A 23,033-nucleotide genomic window follows, 5' to 3' on the forward strand; every position below is an offset into this window, starting at 1 on the left:
ATAGAACCACCTAGAAAACAGACATGAAAGACGAGGCCGAAATGCCATATCTATCAGGAGATTGGGGACTTACGTCTTCTCTGGGCTGACAAACCAGTCCCCGGCCCAGGCCCAGCCTGAGGATGGGCGAAAGCCGTCTTTGGGCAGCTTCACTCTGCCGGTGACGTCACTGAATTTCGGGTAGGTGAGGCCTGTGGTGCCCCAGCTCCCTAACAATCCCAGCCTGGTCTGGTTCTCATACTTGGAATGGCAAACAGAAGATCGTTTAAGTTATACATCATGCCAAAACAAGAAGCCAGTTCTGACATTATAAAATAAACACATAAGATTTGGTACATTGCACCAACAGTTACTAGGCACCGGAGTATGTATTTGAGTAGATTTGAGGCATAAATGGTTTTCTAAATAAAATCACACCCATCACATACCACCGTATAACACTGCTAGCACACATTTTGTATTTTGGCTTTCAGATTTTACGGCCTAATATGCATGGCTCCTGCTCCCACCGCACACGCAGCACAGCCCCTCACCGTCTCTGCAAACACAGACAGCTTGCCCTCGGAGAACCGGTTGAAGTGTTTGACATCTACTGACAGCCCAAGCCAGATCTTGACACGCAGCTGCGCTGGGATCTTGTTCTTCCCACTGCCATTCTGGGGGTACTGCGAGGGCAGGAATATCCGTCGATATTATTGACTCAAAGACACAGAGATATAAAATATAATCATCACTAAAAGATCTCTTCAAAAATTAAGCCTGTCTAATGACTCTGTGACAACTGCCCCAGTGAAATTATCAACAGTCATCATAGAAAAGTTCATTACACACACATTTATTAACATGGGCATTTAGAGTAACGGTATGAAGCAAACTGGACTGGGAGAGGAAATACCACCTTCATGAAAATGGTTTGCAGCTGGCCGCAGTTTTTCCCACAGTGGCCCTGGGAGAAGAGGACCTCGTGGGCAGGGATGCGGTAGTAGGAGATCCTCCGGTCACCCTGCAGCATCCAGATGACTATGTCTGGGAGGCTGTTCTGTGGCTGTCGGAGGAGGAAAAAGGTGATGAGAAAGATGAAGAGAAAAACAAAGGCAGGCTGACATCCACGTAGACACAGGCTGAGAGACACACAGGGACATGCATTCAAATTCAGAGACAAACACAAGCAAAGAAACAGCACCATGGGTATTCCGGCTGGAGCACAAGTAGATGTCCAACATGGAAAACATGTGGGTTGGTTATGGCTAATATGGGTAAACAACAGTCATAATCGGTGGTTTGGGAACATTTTCGTTTCCCAGTTAATATCACCAACATCAGAGAGAGAGTAGTTGATAAGACCAAGACTGTCTATTGGCTGAGTTACACTCAGATATGTTGCTGGAAGCTCAGCCAGCATGCTAACTCATTTGAGATGAGTTCCCGTACAACCGGAGCATTGCAGAAATCCCCATGGCATTTAAGGCACTTGTATCAGGATATTAACAGGAATGCTTATCGTTACAAACCATATTCGGCAGTACAGAACACAGGATTTAGATGGTATTTAGTAGACTGTTATGATGACAGATTTCTGATTTTTTTATTTATGTTTACATAAGTGGAGTGGTGGCTCTGAGGCTAGGGATCTGTGCCAACAACCGGAAGGTTGCTGGTTCAAATCCCGTGAATGCCTGGAGTGATTCTACTCCGTTGGGCCCTTGAGTAAGGCCCTTAACCTGCAATTGCTTCATCCTGAGTATGATGTTAATCTACATCCAGCCCTATGAGGAGGTCCTCCAATTTACAGGGAATAACTTGGGGGTTGATGGCAGGATTGGCACTCCAGCCACCAGAAAAACTCACATTGGTCCATTCAGGCTAGCGTGGTGCTGAGGTATCACCTGCCACATGGCTGCACTTCAGGTTCTCATCCCTGAGGTGGCTTTTCATGTGGTGAGTGTGGCAACGCACTGTAATGAGTGTGCACCCCTTACCTTATGTTTACAATATGCAAATAAGCATCAGTCAAGTTTTGTTTTACAGACACGTCGACAGACTTATTGCCTTTCGTTTACATCTGTTCTTAATTGCAGAATTGTAGGTGTTTTCCCCGCTGTACTGAAATTGCACTTAACCGTGAGCCCAAAACCGTGAATTTTGTGTACCACTACACCCCTAATGCATCAACAAGAAAAACAATACAAGCAAATACAGATCGACGAGCAAAAACACTCATTCTCAAACACGTATTGGCAAAGAGACACTCAGACTGACACTGAACACACTTTCAAACACTGTCAGAAATATACAGAGATGCTTAAAGACATTTTCCCACAGTAGACAGACAGACACATACACAAAGGCTCAACGCATGGTTGCATATACATTTTGGTCTAGACAAACAAGCAAATCTCCATCCATGAGCACACTCAAACACAAGCTAGTCACACACAAATAAAACCTCACACCCACACCCAAATATACATAACATAAAACAATACATACATAAAACAATAACTGCTATACAGGACATCAAGAAAAGAATTGTGTACAAGACCAAGCAAGAAATCTGGTGTCTATGATATAATATCTGAGTCTGCAGCGTAAGGTCTTAGTTGCCTAATAACACAGGCATGATAAAAAGGCCCCCTTGTTTTAGGTTCCGCTTTCCCCCATGACAGAAGGCACACACAGTCGTGAAAGCACACGGCTCCACTGCCTAGTATGAAATGCAATTAAGTTCAATTGTACGGCAGTTGTGAAAGATAATAATTATGTGGCATAATTTGCATCTGTCAGCAAAGTGCCTAAAATACAGTTCAAATACATAAATATATACATATATATGGTTTTAATAATGAAAGAAAAGGTTTGTAATGGAATCCTTTTACCCCAAAAATAACAGATACTATTTTTGCCCAATGTGTTGCCCTGCCTGATGCACTGTGCTGTCTAGCATAGGATATAGCCCTGCCCAAGACCCTGTCGTGGGGAAGGAGTCAGAAAATGGTTGTCTGGGTAGATGGACGGATGGATGGATGGATGATTCTAGCTCAGGAGACAAACTCTTACTTACCTCCACAGAAAGGGAGCGCAGCCGTACAATCCAGTCCTCAGCTGGGTCCAGAACAGACTCCAACTCAGTGGAGTCGCTATGCTTCAGCGCTAGGGCAGCCTGCTGGATCTGTTGCAGGGTGACCTGGCGCTGGTGCCGCATGGCCCGGTCCAGAGGCGTGGCGCACGGCCAGTCTTTCAGCTCTGGCAGCTCCTGACTGCTCCACGGCGGGACAGGACATTAAGATCAGCCCCCTGACACAGAACTTTTACATTCCATAACCAATTTGAATGCATAAAACCACAGAAAAAATGGCTTCCTAGATGGTAATAATATAATAAAGGAAAATTAAGGGCCCAAAGACCCAGACACCTGCAGTCAGCAATGACGTCATCAAGCAGATCCTCCATCTTGCCTTTCAGCTCCTCCAGGTCGCTGCCTGCTTTCAGCGACAGCTGCAGCTCTTTCAGGTTGGCCTCCTGCAAGAAGCAGACCAGCATCAGAATAAGAGACAGGCAGCTGGCAAACAGGTACTAACACAGCAGTGATAAAGTGGCATATGTCGCAGTACACAGTAAGACAGTGATGCTGACCAGGCGCTCCACGGTGCGCAACAGCATGTTCAGGGCCTCCAGGCGGGGACTGATCTCTTCCCACTCTGAAGACAGCACAACCACGGGCTTGACGCTCCCCCAGGGAAGGTAGTAGTAGTGGCAACCTGGAGCGACAAGATGAAGCATTCCTCCTCAGAAGGAAACTAAGGACGTAGCAAATTTTTTGCTGATCCAGAACAGTGATCCCTTTCAAAGGGAATACACAATGTCCAATCACACCCTTTAACTCAAAGAATTGCACTTCCTGTCTGTCCATCCATGTGACTTTGAACACAACCATCATAGCATTCATATTTTCTGCGGGGCATTATGGGTACTGTATACAGTGGGTGAGGTAGAACTAAGAGGAATAGTTCTATCAGGAAATTGATGTAGTCCAGCATAACATACTTAAAGTAAAACAGGAAGATTTAAAAAAATGTACAATGGGATTCAATAAAATACATTTTCCCAGAACTAAACTACACCAAAACTATTACCAAAACTACAGCAAACAAAGGAACACAGATACAAGAAAATAAGATAATTAGGGTCATAATTTTAACCGACTTTCAAAGTCACACAAGACCCTTATGCTTAATGTCATAAAAATTAATAATAATATTAACAAGTGATTAATTTGAGTTGTAATTTGCTCAGGTAAATCAGTGTCTCATATTTTGAAACGTAACTGATGAATAATGCAGTGACATTTACGCCAGTTAGACCTTGAGAGTACTGGGAGTATAACAGAAGGCGGAGGCCGGTGTTGGCGTGTCTCTCACCGTCAAAGACGGCCCGGCTGTACTGCGTGGTGGAAGCCAGCGGGAGGCACGTACAGTCAAACTTGTTGCCGTAGTTACCGATGCTGACCTCAAACTGAATGGCATCGTCCACGTCCTGCAGCATGGTCGCCGAGTAGAAGGCCGCGAACAGGCAGTACTTCCGCTTACGCATAAATTTCTACAGAAGACAGAATATTGCAGACTTGCCATTCTTCATTTCGGATGACGATACGTCATACTCAGACCGATTCAGACCTTTCCCATAGGTACTGTGTACGTTATGTAGTATAGGTTAAGATAGAAGATATAAGAAGTGCATGCATGTCATTAAAAAAGGAGCAAATAACATTATAACAACATATCCTGTACAGCAATGTTTCCCAATCCGGTCCTAAGGGACCCATAGCTGGTCTACTTTTTTGCTCCCTCAAAGCTCCCTGTCAGACAGTCCATATTTTTGCTCCCTGTCACTGCCGGATGGAGCCACTGGAGAAGACTGTGCCAGGAGCGAAATCGTGAACTGTCTGTGGGTCCGCAAGGGCCGGATTGGGAAACACTGCTGTACGGGGTCACAGTGGACCTGTAGCCAATCCCAGGCAGCGCTGAACATAAGGCAGAGCACACTCTGGATGAGATACCAGTTCATCACAGGGTGCACATGCAGAATTTAGGAACATCAACTTGCCTAAGTGCATGTCTTTTAACTGTGGGTGGAGACCAGAGAAAACCCACACAACATGGGAAGAACATAAGAAAACCACAGAGAGTTATACCCACGATCTACCATGCGACCCCCTTAAACTTCTAAACCCAAAGCATATTAGGATATAATACGTCTTACAACATCATGTGCAACGTCAGCACCCAACTGGACTCACCTCCACCACCAGGAGGTCATCTGAATGGATATCCTCCACCTTCTGTTCAACCCGCTCCACTAGCTTGGTGTTGAGCTCCAGGAGAACCCTCCCGCGGTAGGATACCCCCTCACTCTGCCAACACCATGTCACCGATAAAGAGCAAAGCAATTGCATTTTAGGGTGTAACTTAGTTTGTATTTTTTAACGATTTGTTGGAGCTGATATATATACGATTGGACTAAAAGTATGATGGATCATAATTACATAGAAACACTACAGTCAGTGTTGAAATCCTGAAAAAAGCCCACTCATAAAAGACATTATTTATGCAGAGGCACAAACCTTTCCTAGGTTCAAGGCCTCATAGGGGTCGGAGAAGGAACTGAACTCTCTAGGGCTCCCGTAGAGGTTGACGAAGCAGGGCCCAAATGTAGGGAGAAAGCCGAGGCTATCGTCTACTGCAAGAAAGGGGAGAGGTTGGGTATGAAAAGGGAAAAGATGGGTGATGAACCTTTGTCAGGATGACAAAACCAAGTTCGACTGAGGAAGTGGCAGAAAAACATCTTATTCCGGTCTAGCATGTCACATGATTTACCCATGTCTGCGAAGTCACATGATTTACTGTTCCTGTGATCTCTGCTTGGCTTTTGTCAAAGTGTATTATATACATTATGTATAAATTATTGCACCCCACACCTAACATACTGCATAAAGAATTCCACAGACACCAAACTATTAGACATAACATATCTGTAAACTCTGATGTAGAGGAAAAGAAAGCTATGGCCTTTTTTATGGTCCTGAGTAGACAGTAGCACCTGATCCAAACCCTTGATAATATGACACAGTCACAGGTCTGTGACAGATGGGCAGCTTAGTAACAGGGCTTTGCTTATTTATGCACGACTCAAGAAACGCCAAGCATCAGGGAGCACTGCCACCTGCTGGTGAGATCCTGACAATGCAGTAGGCTTGTAGTAACCATCACCCCCTTGTGAAACACAGACATCCACACCCACTCACAGGTTCCGACGGAAACCCACTTGTTCCTCTGAGCACTGTCATTGACCCAACAGATGCTAATTATGGGTGTTTGTTAGTCTTGCTCTTGTATGACAGTAATTATATCGGGATGTATGAATCAGTAAGATGGATCACTGCTTCCAAAGATTTCATAAAGAGAGCTATCTGAAATATCACGAGATGTTGCCACATTTGACAAGTGCAAGAAATAGAGCTGAGGGTAGCATACAGGACACTGGGCAGCCAAAAAAACAGCTGATCCCCCACAAATAAAGAACAGCAGCAAGGTAATGATTTTTCTATGAAATTCAACGCATAATTATATCAAAATCAGCAGATACCTACAAAAAACTTTATAAGCTAAAGGAAATGACAGAGGGAGAAGGACTTAAGCTATGATGTCCAACCCGATTACACTATTATCCATGGAGTAATAGGCAATCAGACAAAATATATTAAAGTTCCCGAGATACAATGCAAATTAAAAAAATGAAAATACCAGCAGAGTAGCACAATCACTTTTGTACTATTGAACTATTGAAGCTACGCAAAGTGCACTTGAATGTCTCAGGAGAGAAGCAGGATACCCAACGTACAGCTGGCTGTGTGGCTCCCCGGTGGCAAGTCATCTGGATGCATGAAGAAACGATGGAAATTCATTAGAACACTGTTTGAAGCCTGATAAGATGGCCAGACCGAAATCCCATGCTTAACGATGAACACTATCAAGAGAAGACCATGCCTTTGAAGTGGGGATCCATTCTTTTTCTGACAGCAGCCAAGGTTAGAGCACAATCTTTTAAGTGAGCTGTTAGTGTCACCGCATTCCTTCCACACAGTGGTGCTATTCAGTCCCAGTGCATGACCGCCACACAAAGTCACACAGTCATTGTCATACAGCTGCGCTCTTCTCTAAAAATAGATGCTGGAATTTAATATTGCCACCTGAATGCACTACGCCAAAATAACAAAAGGAAAACTTTAAGGCTCTGAGCTGATTTTTGTTTTTGGATTTGTTATTTTAAGTCAGTAATATGCAGAGCCGTATTCCTGAAATTTACGAAACAATAAAAATAATAAAACATCAATATCAAGAAATTGTGCATACATCTTTTATAGCCAAAAGCGCGACAGTTTACAGACAGTTCAGGGAGGGGTCAGATATCTGTAGACACCAGCTACTTCTGTTAAACTGGACCTTTTATCAGGTAAAGGCAGGGTTGAGTTTTTCATGATGGCTCTTGTGATTACATCACCCTGCTCAAACAAGTTCATCTCACTTCCCCATACGTTCCTTAGTTCTCTTTCCACATAATCCTGACCCATAAAATACACACATTTCTTATAAATGTTTTCTGCAGCAGCCGTACTTCCCGGATCAGGTCTGTACCTTGCCCTTTTTTGCAGAATAAGCTACCATACCAAAATATGTCAGTTCCTCTTACCTACAATAACGAAAACCTATTACTTAAGCAAGCTTGCATTATATGTTTAGTATATTAAATGTTTCAAGGCAAAAATTAATCATTACAATCATCATCTTTGAATCAACAGTGTTATCATAAGTCTCATTATTAATTACTGATTGAATCTGCATTGGATTTGCATAATCATGGATTTTTCTTCCACAACCCCACGCCAGTAATGAGGCCAATCAGAAGTTCAGTGCACACTGGTATTTCAGCAGGATACATAAGATTCTTTAAAGGGCTCCTATTATGCTTGTACAGTTTTTGCTTTCCTTTAATGTGTTATATAGCTTCATGAAGTAAAAAGTCTGCAAAGACTTAAGGCCCAAAATACACGCCAAAGGGAGTAACTCTGGGAATGTGAGTAACTCACAGAAACCACTTTTCCCTAATCTGCCTGAAATGCTTCCTTGGAATTGCAGCCCTTCTTCTGTGACATGGTGAGGTCACCTCATAGCACATCGGAGGTGGGGCTTAAAACTATAAGACACTGTTTCAGACAGAGGGTGAATTGAGATGTACAGACTGAGAAAAAGTATGTGTTTTTGGAAAACTGAAGCATAAAAGTCTATTGTAGAAGACCGCAAATATAAAATAATGAACAGTGAAAATGAGCATAACAGGTCCCCTTTAAAGAGGTCACTGGCAAATACAAACCCACACCTAATCACTAAACACACACAGAACACAAAGTAACATGCAAAAAATTGTCTAACTGTATCAATATCAATTTCTTCTACACACCCCCTATTAATAACCGGATTAATATGTTGCATTCTGTTACACCCAGTACAAATATATCTGTAGCACTTTGCAGTACCTCACTTCGCAGCCCTTTGTTCTATCAGTCATCCTAGTACAGGGGTGGGCAATCTTATCCGCAAAGGGCCGGTGTGTATGCAGGTTTTCGCTGCAACTCCCTAATTAGGTCACTAATTAGAGGACTGGTTGGCTGAAGAATCCTCGCACCTGGGTTTGAACAGCTGACCTACAGGTTATCCCAAAAACCTGCATACACACCGGCCCTTTGCGGATAAGATTGCCCATCCCTGTCCTAGTACCACAGCATCACTCTCCTTATCCCAGCGCCTCATCCTCTACCTACCCGGCACTCTGCTTATAAGGACATTCCTTTGTCATGCCTTTTCTCGATCCATCTTATCGCCCTACCTTCAATCTCCCCGCCAGGGGCAGAGATCCGGGACATGCACAGGTGAGTGGTGCCAATGACATCGTTGTGACTGGCTCTGTCCCTGTGAGAGAGGAATTGCGCTCAGGAGAGTCACTACCTGAGCCGAAGACACTAGCAGCACAGTTCAAACTGTATTTTTTTGGATGAATTGCATTTAGGTTTACCTGTGGTGTGTGGCCGAATCTAAACCGATAGGCTTAATAAAACCTGAATCGGCACCCGGATTGCAATATAGTGGGTATGTGGACTCACCAGTCCATGACTCGGATTCTCATCTTCTCACACATGGAGGGAAACTAAAGGGAATGAATAGTGGCAACATCAGAGCATGAAGAAGATCCACGAGCAAGGCTGTGATCTATTGCATGCTTACCCTGATGGGGATAGTCAGGCTTTGATTCCACTGGGGGTTAGCATTCTTCTCCAGAATCTTAGTGCTGATCTGCAGAGATTAGCATGGACAAGCACTCATGTCCACAGCAGCGCCACACTCAGGAATCTCTCTTTGCTTCCCCATGTGCTGATGCGTATGTGTATGCAATGGAATCCAGTGACTCATATCCATACCATTTTGCCTGCAAAGGTAACTTCCACCAGGGGATCCACCAAATTCTTCTTGTTACTCTCAAAACCCAGAATCTGCTTCACACCATCTATGAAAGCATCATCCACTATGGAGAGAAAAAGAGGAGATAGTGCCACCAAAGCATACGCTGCCAGTCAAAAATTTGGACACGCCAAGCTGCCTACAAACGAGAGTGATAGTGCCACATCACATGACCTGGACACCTGACCAAACACAGCAGAGATGGTTTTGGGGGAGTTTGACCAGAGAGTGAAGGAAAAGCGGCCAATCAGTGCTCAGCATATATGTGGGACCTCCTTCAGGACAGCTGGAACAGCATCTCAGGAGGCCACCTCATGAAAGTGGAATAGAGGAGACAGTAGGAGCAGCCAATCCCTGGAGCAGTTGGGGTTAAGGGCCTTGCTCAAGGGTGCAATGATGGAATCGCTCTGCCAACCCAGGGATTTGAAGCAGTAACCTTCTGAGTCCTGACCCACAGAGATGCTTCCCCCAAAATATTTTTTTGTTTGTTTAATACTTTTTGGTGAGTGCATAATTCCATATATGTTTTTTAATAGTTTTGACAACTTTATAATTATTATATTATGCATAAAATACATAAAATATTACAAATAAACCTTTCTTTTGGGTAGGTGTGTCCAACCTTTTGACTAGTACTGCATATCCACATAAAATGTTAGATACTTTTCCCTTCACCTGTGGGGAAAACAATACAATCCTCAAGGGACATTGAAACACATTTAAAGAACATTTGAAGACTGTGCATGTATGTGCATGTTTGTGCCCAGCAAAGGACTGACATCCCATCTAGGGTGTATTCTAGCATTGTCCCTGGGATAGATACAGCTCAAGTGAGTTAGTAGCATATGAAATGAAATATTCATCTGTTATAAATTTCTTTCACGCAGCAGGGCACAGCTAAGTTGCAGAACTATTGTTTGCAGCTCGAGAGGATTCCAGAATCCTAGCATTCCACAAAATGTCCTCAAACTTACACATTGTATATACAGAGCCTGTTAGAGCTGTGTACATAAAAGTCATCACGTAACCTGAGAGGGATCTCCAAACTCACTCTGAGGCAGGTCCTCTGCCCGGAAGACCTTCAGGGTGAATATGGCCCCCCTCAAGGAAAGCCCTGCAGGTCGCAGCAGGTTTCCCTCAATGTCTTCCTTCTCTTCTGCTCCCTCTTTCTTGTCCACCTGAAATATAACCATCATATTATCACAAGTCCTCATGCCATATAGCCTGTCCTTGATGGCTGTGTTATACCTACGTTTTCTATAACGTTAGCCTGCCCTTGATGGCTGTGTTATACCTACGTTTTCTGTAACGTTAGCCTGCCCTTGATGGCTGTGTTATACCTACGTTTTCTATAACGTTAGCCTGCCCTTGATGGCTGTGTTATATCTACGTTTTCTATAACGTTAGCCTGCCCTTGATGGCTGTGTTATACCTACGTTTTCTATAACGTTAGCCTGTCCTTGATGGCTGTGTTATACCTACGTTTTCTATAACGTTAGCCTGTCCTTGATGGCTGTGTTATATCTACGTTTTCTATAATGTTAGCCTGCCCTTGATGGCTGTGTTATATCTACGTTTTCTATAACGTTAGCCTGTCCTTGATGGCTGTGTTATATCTACGTTTTCTATAACGTTAGCCTGTCCTTGATGGCTGTGTTATATCTACGTTTTCTATAACGTTAGCCTGTCCTTGATGGCTGTGTTATACCTACGTTTTCTATAACGTTAGCCTGTCCTTGATGGCTGTGTTATACCTACGTTTTCTATAACGTTAGCCTGCCCTTGATGGCTGTGTTATACCTACGTTTTCTATAACGTTAGCCTGTCCTTGATGGCTGTGTTATATCTACGTTTTCTATAACGTTAGCCTGTCCTTGATGGCTGTGTTATATCTACGTTTTCTATAACGTTAGCCTGCCCTTGATGGCTGTGTTATACCTACGTTTTCTATAACGTTAGCCTGCCCTTGATGGCTGTGTTATACCTACGTTTTCTATAACGTTAGCCTGCCCTTGATGGCTGTGTTATATCTACGTTTTCTATAACGTTAGCCTGCCCTTGATGGCTGTGTTATACCTACGTTTTCTATAACGTTAGCCTGCCCTTGATGGCTGTGTTATACCTACGTTTTCTATAACGTTAGCCTGCCCTTGATGGCTGTGTTATACCTACGTTTTCTGTAACGTTAGCCTGCCCTTGATGGCTGTGTTATACCTACGTTTTCTGTAACGTTAGCCTGCCCTTGATGGCTGTGTTATACCTACGTTTTCTATAACGTTAGCCTGCCCTTGATGGCTGTGTTATACCTACGTTTTCTGTAACGTTAGCCTGCCCTTGATGGCTGTGTTATACCTACGTTTTCTGTAACGTTAGCCTGCCCTTGATGGCTGTGTTATACCTACGTTTTCTGTAACGTTAGCCTGCCCTTGATGGCTGTGTTATACCTACGTTTTCTATAACGTTAGCCTGCCCTTGATGGCTGTGTTATACCTACGTTTTCTATAACGTTAGCCTGCCCTTGATGGCTGTGTTATACCTACGTTTTCTATAACGTTAGCCTGTCCTTGATGGCTGTGTTATACCTACGTTTTCTATAACGTTAGCCTGCCCTTGATGGCTGTGTTATACCTACGTTTTCTATAACGTTAGCCTGCCCTTGATGGCTGTGTTATACCTACGTTTTCTATAACGTTAGCCTGCCCTTGATGGCTGTGTTATACCTACGTTTTCTATAACGTTAGCCTGCCCTTGATGGCTGTGTTATACCTACGTTTTCTATAACGTTAGCCTGCCCTTGATGGCTGTGTTATACCTACGTTTTCTATAACGTTAGCCTGCCCTTGATGGCTGTGTTATACCTACGTTTTCTATAACGTTAGCCTGCCCTTGATGGCTGTGTTATACCTACGTTTTCTGTAACGTTAGCCTGCCCTTGATGGCTGTGTTATACCTACGTTTTCTGTAACGTTAGCCTGCCCTTGATGGCTGTGTTATACCTACGTTTTCTGTAACGTTAGCCTGCCCTTGATGGCTGTGTTATACCTACGTTTTCTATAACGTTAGCCTGCCCTTGATGGCTGTGTTATACCTACGTTTTCTATAACGTTAGCCTGCCCTTGATGGCTGTGTTATACCTACGTTTTCTATAACGTTAGCCTGTCCTTGATGGCTGTGTTATATCTACGTTTTCTATAACGTTAGCCTGCCCTTGATGGCTGTGTTATACCTACGTTTTCTATAACGTTAGCCTGCCCTTGATGGCTGTGTTATACCTACGTTTTCTATAACGTTAGCCTGCCCTTGATGGCTGTGTTATACCTACGTTTTCTGTAACGTTAGCCTGCCCTTGATGGCTGTGTTATACCTACGTTTTCTGTAACGTTAGCCTGCCCTTGATGGCTGTGTTATACCTACGTTTTCTATAACGTTAGCCTGCCCTTGATGGCTGTGTTATACCTACGTTTTCTGTAACGTTAGCCTGCCCTTGATGGCTGTGTTATACCTACGTTTTCTGTAACGTTAGCCTGTCCTTGATGGCTGTGTTATATCTACGTTTTCTGTAACGTTAGCCTGCCCTTGATGGCTGTGTTATACCTACGTTTTCTGTAACGTTAGCCTGCCCTTGATGGCTGTGTTATACCTACGTTTTCTGTAACGTTAGCCTGCCCTTGATGGCTGTGTTATACCTACGTTTTCTGTAACGTTAGCCTGCCCTTGATGGCTGTGTTATACCTACGTTTTCTGTAACGTTAGCCTGCCCTTGATGGCTGTGTTATACCTACGTTTTCTATAACGTTAGCCTGCCCTTGATGGCTGTGTTATACCTACGTTTTCTGTAACGTTAGTCTGCCCTTGATGGCTGTGTTATACCTACGTTTTCTGTAACGTTAGCCTGCCCTTGATGGCTGTGTTATACCTACGTTTTCTGTAACGTTAGCCTGCCCTTGATGGCTGTGTTATACCTACGTTTTCTGTAACGTTAGCCTGCCCTTGATGGCTGTGTTATACCTACGTTTTCTGTAACGTTAGCCTGCCCTTGATGGCTGTGTTATACCTACGTTTTCTGTAACGTTAGCCTGTCCTTGATGGCTGTGTTATATCTACGTTTTCTATAACGTTAGCCTGCCCTTGATGGCTGTGTTATACCTACGTTTTCTATAACGTTAGCCTGCCCTTGATGGCTGTGTTATACCTACGTTTTCTATAACGTTAGCCTGCCCTGGGGGGTGGCTAGACAGCCAGTTGACCTTGAACCCCCAGAGTTTTTTTTTTTTTATCCCAACATGGGAGTTACTGCTTCCTCTCTTCCTTTGCCATCTCTCTCTCTCTCTCTCCTTTTCCCAGTTTTCAAATTATTGTGTATAAATGACGTCAGACTGTATTACACCTTAATGCGCACATTACATATATTATACAGGTATGGCACATTAAAGGTGCTATATAAAAATACACTGAATTATATAATGGCCCCTTAGAAAAAATGTTTTTCATTTCTTTTATGGCAAACTTGTCTAGAGTTCCCGTGTGGCCCTAGGCAGACTCACCGGAGCCTCGTCACCAGCCGCTAGCACATACAGGCTGACCTTCAGGTAGCCTTTGGCCCCGGCAGAGAAGTCTTCCGGGTCAGAAAGCAGCAGCCACTTCCTGAGGAAAGCATGTCCTAAGGCACACAGAAGGTGATCAGCATGTCCTAAGGCACACAGAAGGTGATCACTCTACATGAGGGTGCCCTAAGGCACACAGAAGGTGATCAGCATGTCCTAACGCACACAGAAGGTGATCAATCTACATGAGGGTGTCCTAAGGCACGCAGAAGGTGATCAGCATGTCCAAACGCACACAGAAGGTGATCACTCTACATGAGGGTGTCCTAAGGCACGCAGAAGGTGATCAGTCTACATGAGGGTGCCCTAAGGCACACAGAAGGTGATCAGCATGTCCTAAGGCACACAGAAGGTGATCACTCTACATGAGGGTGCCCTAAGGCACACAGAAGGTGATCAGCATGTCCTAAGGCACACAGAAGGTGATCATTCTACATGAGGTTGTTCTAAGGCACACAGAAGGTGATCACTCTACATGAGGGTGCCCTAAGGCACACAGAAGGTGATCAGCATGTCCTAACGCACACAGAAGGTGATCAATCTACATGAGGGTGTCCTAAGGCACGCAGAAGGTGATCAGCATGTCCAAACGCACACAGAAGGTGATCACTCTACATGAGGGTGTCCTAAGGCACGCAGAAGGTGATCAGTCTACATGAGGGTGCCCTAAGGCACACAGAAGGTGATCAGCATGTCCTAAAGCACACAGAAGGTGATCACTCTACACGAGGGTGAAGCAGTGCTAAACACCATGCTGCTTGCATGTATTCATGATAGTTTTTGCTAGATTTCTAATCTTATTTACGTGCTGTGTTTCCATATCACTATAGAATATTTTCATATTCATATGGCAATTTTTGTATTCATGTGGCAGACATGCTTATTTAGAACTTAAAACCAGCAAAAGACAATAAACAATAATACATTATCCACCACAGAGGTCAATGAAAGACAATTCACAGTGAAATGCTGTGAAACGTGACATACACAGCATTAACATTTTAGCCTAGTCTGTAAAGATACTGAGCAGCCTGTGAAAATAATAATTAGTCCAATAAAGTATCTGATCAAAATAAGACTCAAAATCACTTGTTGGTTTGTTTTTATGATCTAATTTTATATATTTTTTTAAAAATGAGTGGCTTACTGTTTTCTGTGTATATTGTTCCCACATCAAGCTGTAGATGAATAACAGCAAATGATTAATATCCTTCCATGCAAAACATATGCTTCACCAGACCTGTACTAATCATGAAAGGTAATGACCACACAAGTTCTGGATCATAACGATAAGCACGTCATATGGACTGGGAGGACAGCTTTACTACAAAAGGAAGACAAATGCTGGTCAAACCTCCAGTTCACAATGGGACGATGTTACCTTAAATTCTCCAATCACAGAATCAGTGCGAAGGGACTTGGAGTTAAACACCTAAGAGTAAAGGAGGGAAGCAGTCAGTAGGCTGCTAGTGTGGAACACAGCTCTCAGGCTTCTGGAGAACCTTCCCTTAACCATCAAGCTACACACTCTAAGCATGATGTTCCTACTTATAGAACTGATAAGTTATTCATGGCACAAGATCAGTATTTAAATAAAACAGCGAATAATCTTTTTTTTCATTTGTTGTCTGTGTATGCTAGGCTACTGTTTTTTGCTTTACTTTCTATCTAGTTTGACTGATTCTGTGGTAATTTCTAAATGTCCTTCTATGAGTTCTGTAAAAACGATTATTAGTTCTGGGACATTTATCACGCTAATGCATTGCATTAATTTTGAAGTCATTACACCTTTTTATTTCTTCGATCGAATTAATGCGTGCATCAATTTTATACTAACATGGGACAATATTATGATGAAATATTTATAATAAAGAACAATAATATTCTATACTGTTTGTAGACAACGTGAGAGTGTAGGTTATGACTTTATCCTGGAATTCTAAGCTAATATCAAAACATTTAGTTAGGGTCTCAGCAGGAAGTTTGTGTTAAGTGGTTTATTTCATTTTAAAAAACTGGCACACACACATATATATATAATATATCTTTATATATATATAAAGACGGGGAACTGACAGACTTACTGTGATAAAGACGGTTTCATCAAAAAGCTCTGAGGGACTCTCAAAGAAGTTAAAGAAGAAGGTCTGAAACATCACAAAGCATCACCATCAATTACTGCAGCACAGCAAGAATGCAAAACAGAAACTGCAGCATGAATACTATGGTTGTGAGTACATTTGTAAAATACATATATTTCTTAAACTTGTAATTCAATGCAATGCAACTGGTGTATCGACTATTGTTGTTTACCTCATCAAAATAGGGACTGTTGCCTTTTTGAATCCGGGTTGTCTTTGTTTTTCCTGCAATAGTCACCTTGACGACTGGTTTTATGTTGACTCCTGGCAGCTGTCTTGCTTCTATGATCCTCACCCGTGCCTGAAATCATTCAAAATTTATTCTGAAAAAAGTTCCAGTTACAATAGTAATATTAAATGTCATATGCATACAAAATAAAACCTGCAACATGTATGTAAACATAAATTGTCTGGAAATGATTGTGTTTATATGATATCACCTCAAGATGGTGCTAAATAACATTTTACATGCAAACTCAGATTATATTTTTTGCTGAAGTTAATTTTTTTCTCTTCATTGAAACAATCAAATCATTTTGAAGAATCACTTTGCAGGTCAGCCACACGTATGAAATATTATAGGCGAAATGTATCCGTGCATCCATTTTCTGTAACCGCTTCTCCTATTCAGGGTTGCAGGGGGTCTGGAGCTGATCCCGGGGGCTACGGGCACAAGGCAGGGAACAACCCAGATTGGGGCGCCAACCCATCACAGGGCTCACACACCATTCACTCACACTCACACACCATTCACTCACACACCATTCACTCACACACACACACCATTCACTCACACTCACACACCATTCACTCACACACACACACCATTCACTCACACTCACACACCATTCACTCACACTCACACACCATTCACTCACACATGCACACCTACTGGCAATTTGGTAACTCCAATTAACCTCAGCATGTTTTGGGACTGTGGGGGGAAACCGGAGAACCTGGAGGAAACTGCATGACGACACGGGAAGAACATGCAAAATCTACACATATGAAACCCTGGTGGAAATATGTGCTAAAGCTTGTGTAATTTGTAGGTAGATGAATTTGTCCAAATTTCTGTTCAAAATGCATTCCTGTGACATGAATACACACCTGTAGGTCCTGGGGTCTGTTAGGTAACAGAGGTCTGTTTGGCTGACGCTTCTTCTTTTTCATGCCCTGGTACATATTCGGGGGGGTCTTCTTCGGTGGGGAAGTGGGTGCCTCCGGTCCCTGGGGTCCTGTCACGGGCTCCGGGTCCTCAGTGGTTTCCATGGTGATCATGCTCTCTGTGTCTTCCTCCCCGATGGTGTCCATGGAAAACACTGCAAGGCAGAGAAAGGTGAGGGAAGCGACAGGATGCGGAAGAGCTCACACCACGAAGATGGGCGCCAAAGAGAGGGAGAGCATACAGAGAAGAGAAACCCTACAGAGAAAGCAGAAACATCTTTAGCACTGTCTAGAACTGCAGATGTGATTCCTTCAGAAGAAAACAAAGCCCTTTATTGTCTTACCTATATATTTAAAATGACATATTCTCTATCTCTAATGTAACAAGAATTTATTTGTGTGACTTTAACCAGCAAACAGTGTACCAAACCACTGTTTGACTATTGTGTCATTCCACAGTGCAACGGAAAATGCACAGAATGTGTCTGGCACAAACACAGACTTCAGCGCTGAATGTTGTAATTGTTTGCACAATGCCACTGTGTGCCCAGACTGCTGTGGTTTTATCACACTGCAATCCCCTTCATGACCACTAGTACAGCTCAGAATGACAAAGGTTACACAACTATCCTACCTGTGACGGTGTCCAGCTCCTGAGGAACATGCTGGGGCTCTGGTTGAGGAAGGGGCTGGAAAATAGGTGCCATGCCTGGGGGAGCTATATAGGAGACATGCAGGGACAGTGTGGCCTATGGGGGGAGGGGGGGATGTTCAAGAAATCAGAGGAACATACAGTACATTAGTCATACAAACATCAAGTTTCCGGTTTAACCCATTCACATTTCTACCTTGGTCCGTGTTTCGCATTTAGGGACTACAGTTTAGCTACAATAGATTCTACTTCGTTTAACATGTACACACTGAGGTGCTGACTTACAGAGAGTGAGACAGAGGATGCTAAACAACACGAAATGAGCTCTGTTCAATGTTACGTCTTGTATGGACTCCACTCCGACCCACTTCTCAACATTCCATATCCACTTGGACGGTGCATCTCCATGGAAATGCATAAAATGTTAATTAATAGTGAGACATACGTCTATCTTCCAAATGGGTGCATTCATTATTTTTTTCTCACTGCCTCCGCCTTCCAATTTTCTCTTTATTGAGGCTAAAGAAGAAGGAGGCTGTGTGTATGACATTGTATTTGTGGATCTGTTTAGCATTTATAGCAGCAGAAAGCTTTCATGTTTCAGCTGGGATGTGCTCCGACACTGATGAGTGACATTCCCTTTTAGAGTCCTGTTACCACAATGACTGCGAAGGCTAAGTGGATGCCGTGGCTCGTTGTACGAGTGATGCAAAGGCGGATCTGAACCTTCTGGCAGATCTACATTTTACTGAAGGTAGAAAAATTGCAAAAGTTGTCCAATGTGAGGAGCTCTGCAAGTAGCATGTAGTGACTTTTATATGGACCAGTGTTGGTGAGGGTTCCTGGAGCACGAGGTCAATTACTGGAATTAACACAAATTGTTCTATGGCATTTGTCCATGTCATTCTGAACGTCAGGGAGTAACACCTAAAGGTAGCAGGAATCAGGGTGATGAGATGCACCTGGTGACAGAGTCATAGCTGTACACTGAGACTCCATCCTACTGCTGGAAGGCAGGATGGAGAATATCCATTTGGGAGTTACCCCTCGCCTCACGCTCTATGAGGGTGGAGGGAACAAGCATTGCATTGGCACCTAACCCACCCACCTCCTGCCCAGCTGATACCCAGTGTCTGGGGAACAATTGAAGGAAACCATGGGACAGCCCCAAAAACAGGCTTGTTCTCAGAGAAGGAACAGGAAGAGAGCCTCATAGTTCCACGATTGCCATTGAAGAATGAGGTGTTTACAGCAGGGCTCTTGTGTAAGCCGTAAAGGTGGTGGGACGGCGTGCCAGAGATTGTTTTCTCATGCACTGGCAGGAAGAGGCCGTTTTACTGAATGGAACAACTATCAAACAAACTAGTATTTAATATTCATAAAATATCTCACACCAGGCGAAAATGAGCCCTGGTCCACTGACGCCCTGGCATACAAATCGACTAAACAGTGTTAATCACCTGATGTCTCTGTGATTGATGTTCAATGCATGAAGCCTGTGCAAATAAGGCTTAAATGTGCAAAACCATCAAAATTTGTATAAAATTATGCATTATTAGCCACAAACAGGAACACCGCAAAAAATATTTCCAGAAGATTCTATAGCGCAGTGTATAAGTTATAATTTCCCTTATGTTTACTGAATGTTGCGATGAAGGTATAGAAGTGTTCAAAGTGTCCAGTCTTCCTGATCTTTCCAGAATGTAATCACACTACTACAACTACTACTGCTATTGCTACTAGAATAATAATACATAAACAAATTATGGGCATGATAGAGGAACAGGTAGCACTGTGGCATTGTACCTCTAAGGTCATGGGTTTAGGGCCTGGCTGGTGTTTTCACAGTATACAAATATACAGCATTTTTATAAAACATTCATTTTATTATAAACAAACTTTTTCTACATTAATTACATTAAAAGGAAGTTCAGGCAATAATGTTATTGTGGTAACACTAACAGAACCTTTGTTACACTATAACATGTGGAAATAATGTTCCATTAATATTACAGTACAAATGTTACTTTGAGAGGACCTTCACATAACGTTAGCTAACGTTCTGGGAATGTTCCCTTATACGTGGGTTAAAATCTGTGAATTGTGCCTTTGTTTGTGTGCCCAGCTAGTTAAGGCCAGAGTGTGGAAGAGCCATCAACTGTGTATCTTATAGGCCTAGACTAAGACTTCATTTGGTGACCGTTTCTAGAATTCAATAGCATGATCAGAGTTGTCATGTGACCCAGACGGGGACTCACCCCAGTGTTGTTCCTCTTGGCATCCTGCAAAGAGACAGTAAAGGAGTCTGCCAGATTTGGGGAGCTGAGGATTTCCCGCAGAGCCACCCAGGTCTCCCCCAGGAATCTGTTTGGGGAAACAGGCAGGAGCATGACGTGGTCAGGACTGGAGTAGAGGGACGCAGGGCTAAGATCTGACCGCTCACTCACTTTGCAGGAGAGCACCTCTCACAAGGCCCAGGCAAATGCAAACAAAGACACAGAAAAACAATAATCCTGATATGTATAATTATCATAAACCTATCAAGAGCATATATAGGAGAGGTGAATCAGAGGAACTGGACCCAGCTGAAAGCTGATTGGCTGCCAAAGTGTCTCCTCCCTTCTCACGCACTGATTCAAAAGATATCATTGGCTAATGATAAAGTTGCCCCCCATGTATGAATTATGCCCCCTCTTATACCGCCACCTAAAAAACCCTAGCATTACCCCTGCATCCAATAGACACTTCAAATGCGCAAGCTAGTTCAGAACAGGACTGATGAACTCAGAGAGTTAACAGGTACGAGGTGCTGACTAACGCAGAGTGAGACAGACCAAGTTGGACAAAACACAAAGAGATGATGCTTTGTCCAGTGTGACATTTTGCCTGGATTCCTAACCGTGCTGTAACCCCCAGCTCAACATTTGGATTGTAGATCTCCATAGGAACATATAAAACATTGATTAATAGTGAAGCAGAAGTCTGTCTTCCAAACTGGCACATTCACGTTTTTCTCTCTCACTCTCCCTCTTCCAGTTTTTTATTTATGGAGGCTGAAGGAGCCTCTCTGTGTATCATGTTGTTCTTGTGGTTCTGTTTAGCAGTCAGAGTAGCAGGAAGTATTCATATGCAGGCTGGCAAGTGCTGCCTCACGCATGAGTATAAGCCTTATATTCGGTTTTAAAGTTGAGATCTGTTGCCAGTCCCACCAAGGAGAGAGAGATGCAAATAAATGAATGCAAAGGCTAACTGCACTCCATGGCTTGTTGCATGGTGGATTTAAGCCTGTAGTGGACCTTAGGTGAATGTGTTAAGCTATAACGAGAATACAGAAATCGGTGTGGTCACAAACAAATGCTGCTTAATGTAAAGAGCACAGTGATAAGAATAACAAGAAAAGTATGAGATTGTACCTTATAAATATCTTTAAACACTTCAAACTTAACATTTCCAACTTACTGTATAAGCATATCTTGCATTAGCATCAAGCTAATAACTCATTCTAAATTTAAGTTTAATTACAGGATCATATTTAGTCTGGCTCCTATTTTTTCCATTACGTGATGCTCAAATGAGATAATGGGTTTCCCTACTTCTATGGTCCTTAAAGCTAAAGTTGCCTCCAGAAAGGCATTATTTATCATATTAAAAATTTGGGGGAGGGGGGGGATACAAATGTTCATAATAACGAACGCAAGCACTACTTTGTGACACTCATAAAAATGCGGCTTCAGGGGTCGTCAGCTCAAGGTTCAATACAGTACCGTATGTAGTTACTTTTGCTTTTATTATTATTATTATTATTATTATTATTATTATTATTATTATTATTTATTATGTAGAGACTTACCGACAAATTCTAATTAAAGCCAGACTTATGGAACGGATCTCATTTACCTGGGAATTACCTGTACCTGCAACACTTCTAGATTACCTTGTAAAATTATAAGAATTGTGAATATTTTGGAATATTTTGAAGAATTCAAAAATAGTTTTAACAAAAGCAAAAACTCCCAGCTGTGCATCATGATTCATTCTGGTTTTTATATTCAGTATCCATTCCACAACAGAGACTTTCTTACCTTCTTTCCTGGAGTAATTAACTTTATCGGAATGAAGAATCACAATGTTTTATTTAATTTCACAGTGCTTAACCCACAACAGCATTCTGCAAAAGCCACATACCACATTTTTCCACAACTGTTTTCCCAATAAGGGCACAGAATTCATTGAAGAGCATTAATAGGCACATATATGTCCTCCAATTCTCTTAACATCTCTTAATATCCACTTTCATTAATATGTACACATTCATAGAAAAATCATAACCCTTCCTGTGAAATGAGCAAAATATATGGGAAATTAATATGTGCCTCATGTAATCTGACCAACTGTTTGCTTTATGTGAAAAGTAACATGAAAACAAGCCTGAATCATTTTGCTCTTTAAGCCCAAAATCATGAGATCAGGAGCTTCTCAAACATACTTGGCAAATATGCTCTATACAACGAGTAACATGGGAGTAGATGAGAAAGTTCCCCCGATTCACCCCTTTCCTGAAACAGTAACATCCCCCTGTGTTCCATACATACTCAGATGGGAATATGTCCCAAAGCCCGTAAGACAAACCTGTTTCTGCCCATTTTCTCGCGATCCTTGACCACCACATGGAGCTCTGAGCCTGGGTCCAAAGGTTTGCCCTTGAGGTCCCACTCAAATTCCTGAGAGACAGAGCAGGGGGGTTAAGACTGCAATTTCAATCTATTTCGATTGACTGTGCTATATTTCATTAATTTGCATATGTAATGATAATTAATGTAACTGCAAACAGTTCAACTGGTTCAAGAAACATACAAATTATTGTCATTGTTTTGCTTGTTTGTTTTGTCTGAATATTACA

General features: G+C 42.7%; 1 protein-coding gene across 15 annotated transcripts in view; it reads right to left on the reverse strand.

Annotated features, from left to right (window-relative positions):
- dysf (dysferlin, limb girdle muscular dystrophy 2B (autosomal recessive)) overlaps window positions 1-23,033 on the reverse strand; it is a 90,518-nt gene that overhangs the window by 53,260 nt on the left and 14,225 nt on the right. For 4 of the 15 annotated variants that reach the window (XM_072718616.1, XM_072718620.1, XM_072718621.1 and 1 more), the window contains exons 3-26: window positions 22,763-22,854; window positions 20,392-20,497; window positions 18,116-18,230; window positions 17,425-17,636; window positions 16,487-16,615; window positions 16,258-16,320; window positions 15,555-15,605; window positions 15,321-15,351; window positions 14,114-14,229; window positions 10,621-10,747; window positions 9,530-9,633; window positions 9,336-9,404; window positions 9,215-9,258; window positions 8,941-9,023; window positions 6,898-6,930; window positions 5,621-5,736; window positions 5,297-5,410; window positions 4,419-4,596; window positions 3,634-3,758; window positions 3,413-3,519; window positions 3,062-3,260; window positions 899-1,045; window positions 534-665; window positions 74-240 (exon numbers count right to left, since the gene is read on the reverse strand). In XM_072718616.1, the coding sequence (XP_072574717.1) occupies window positions 74-240; window positions 534-665; window positions 899-1,045; window positions 3,062-3,260; window positions 3,413-3,519; window positions 3,634-3,758; window positions 4,419-4,596; window positions 5,297-5,410; window positions 5,621-5,736; window positions 6,898-6,930; window positions 8,941-9,023; window positions 9,215-9,258; window positions 9,336-9,404; window positions 9,530-9,633; window positions 10,621-10,747; window positions 14,114-14,229; window positions 15,321-15,351; window positions 15,555-15,605; window positions 16,258-16,320; window positions 16,487-16,615; window positions 17,425-17,636; window positions 18,116-18,230; window positions 20,392-20,497; window positions 22,763-22,854 (2,660 nt within the window). The remainder of the gene's footprint in view (window positions 1-73; window positions 241-533; window positions 666-898; window positions 1,046-3,061; window positions 3,261-3,412; window positions 3,520-3,633; window positions 3,759-4,418; window positions 4,597-5,296; window positions 5,411-5,620; window positions 5,737-6,897; window positions 6,931-8,940; window positions 9,024-9,214; window positions 9,259-9,335; window positions 9,405-9,529; window positions 9,634-10,620; window positions 10,748-14,113; window positions 14,230-15,320; window positions 15,352-15,554; window positions 15,606-16,257; window positions 16,321-16,486; window positions 16,616-17,424; window positions 17,637-18,115; window positions 18,231-20,391; window positions 20,498-22,762; window positions 22,855-23,033) is intronic. The other 11 variants (XM_072718624.1, XM_072718625.1, XM_072718622.1 and 8 more) reach the window with 5 other exon arrangements.

The sequence above is a fragment of the Paramormyrops kingsleyae genome, chromosome 12, assembly GCF_048594095.1.
Source record: "Paramormyrops kingsleyae isolate MSU_618 chromosome 12, PKINGS_0.4, whole genome shotgun sequence".
In the NCBI taxonomy this organism is placed as follows: Eukaryota; Metazoa; Chordata; class Actinopteri; order Osteoglossiformes; family Mormyridae; genus Paramormyrops; species Paramormyrops kingsleyae.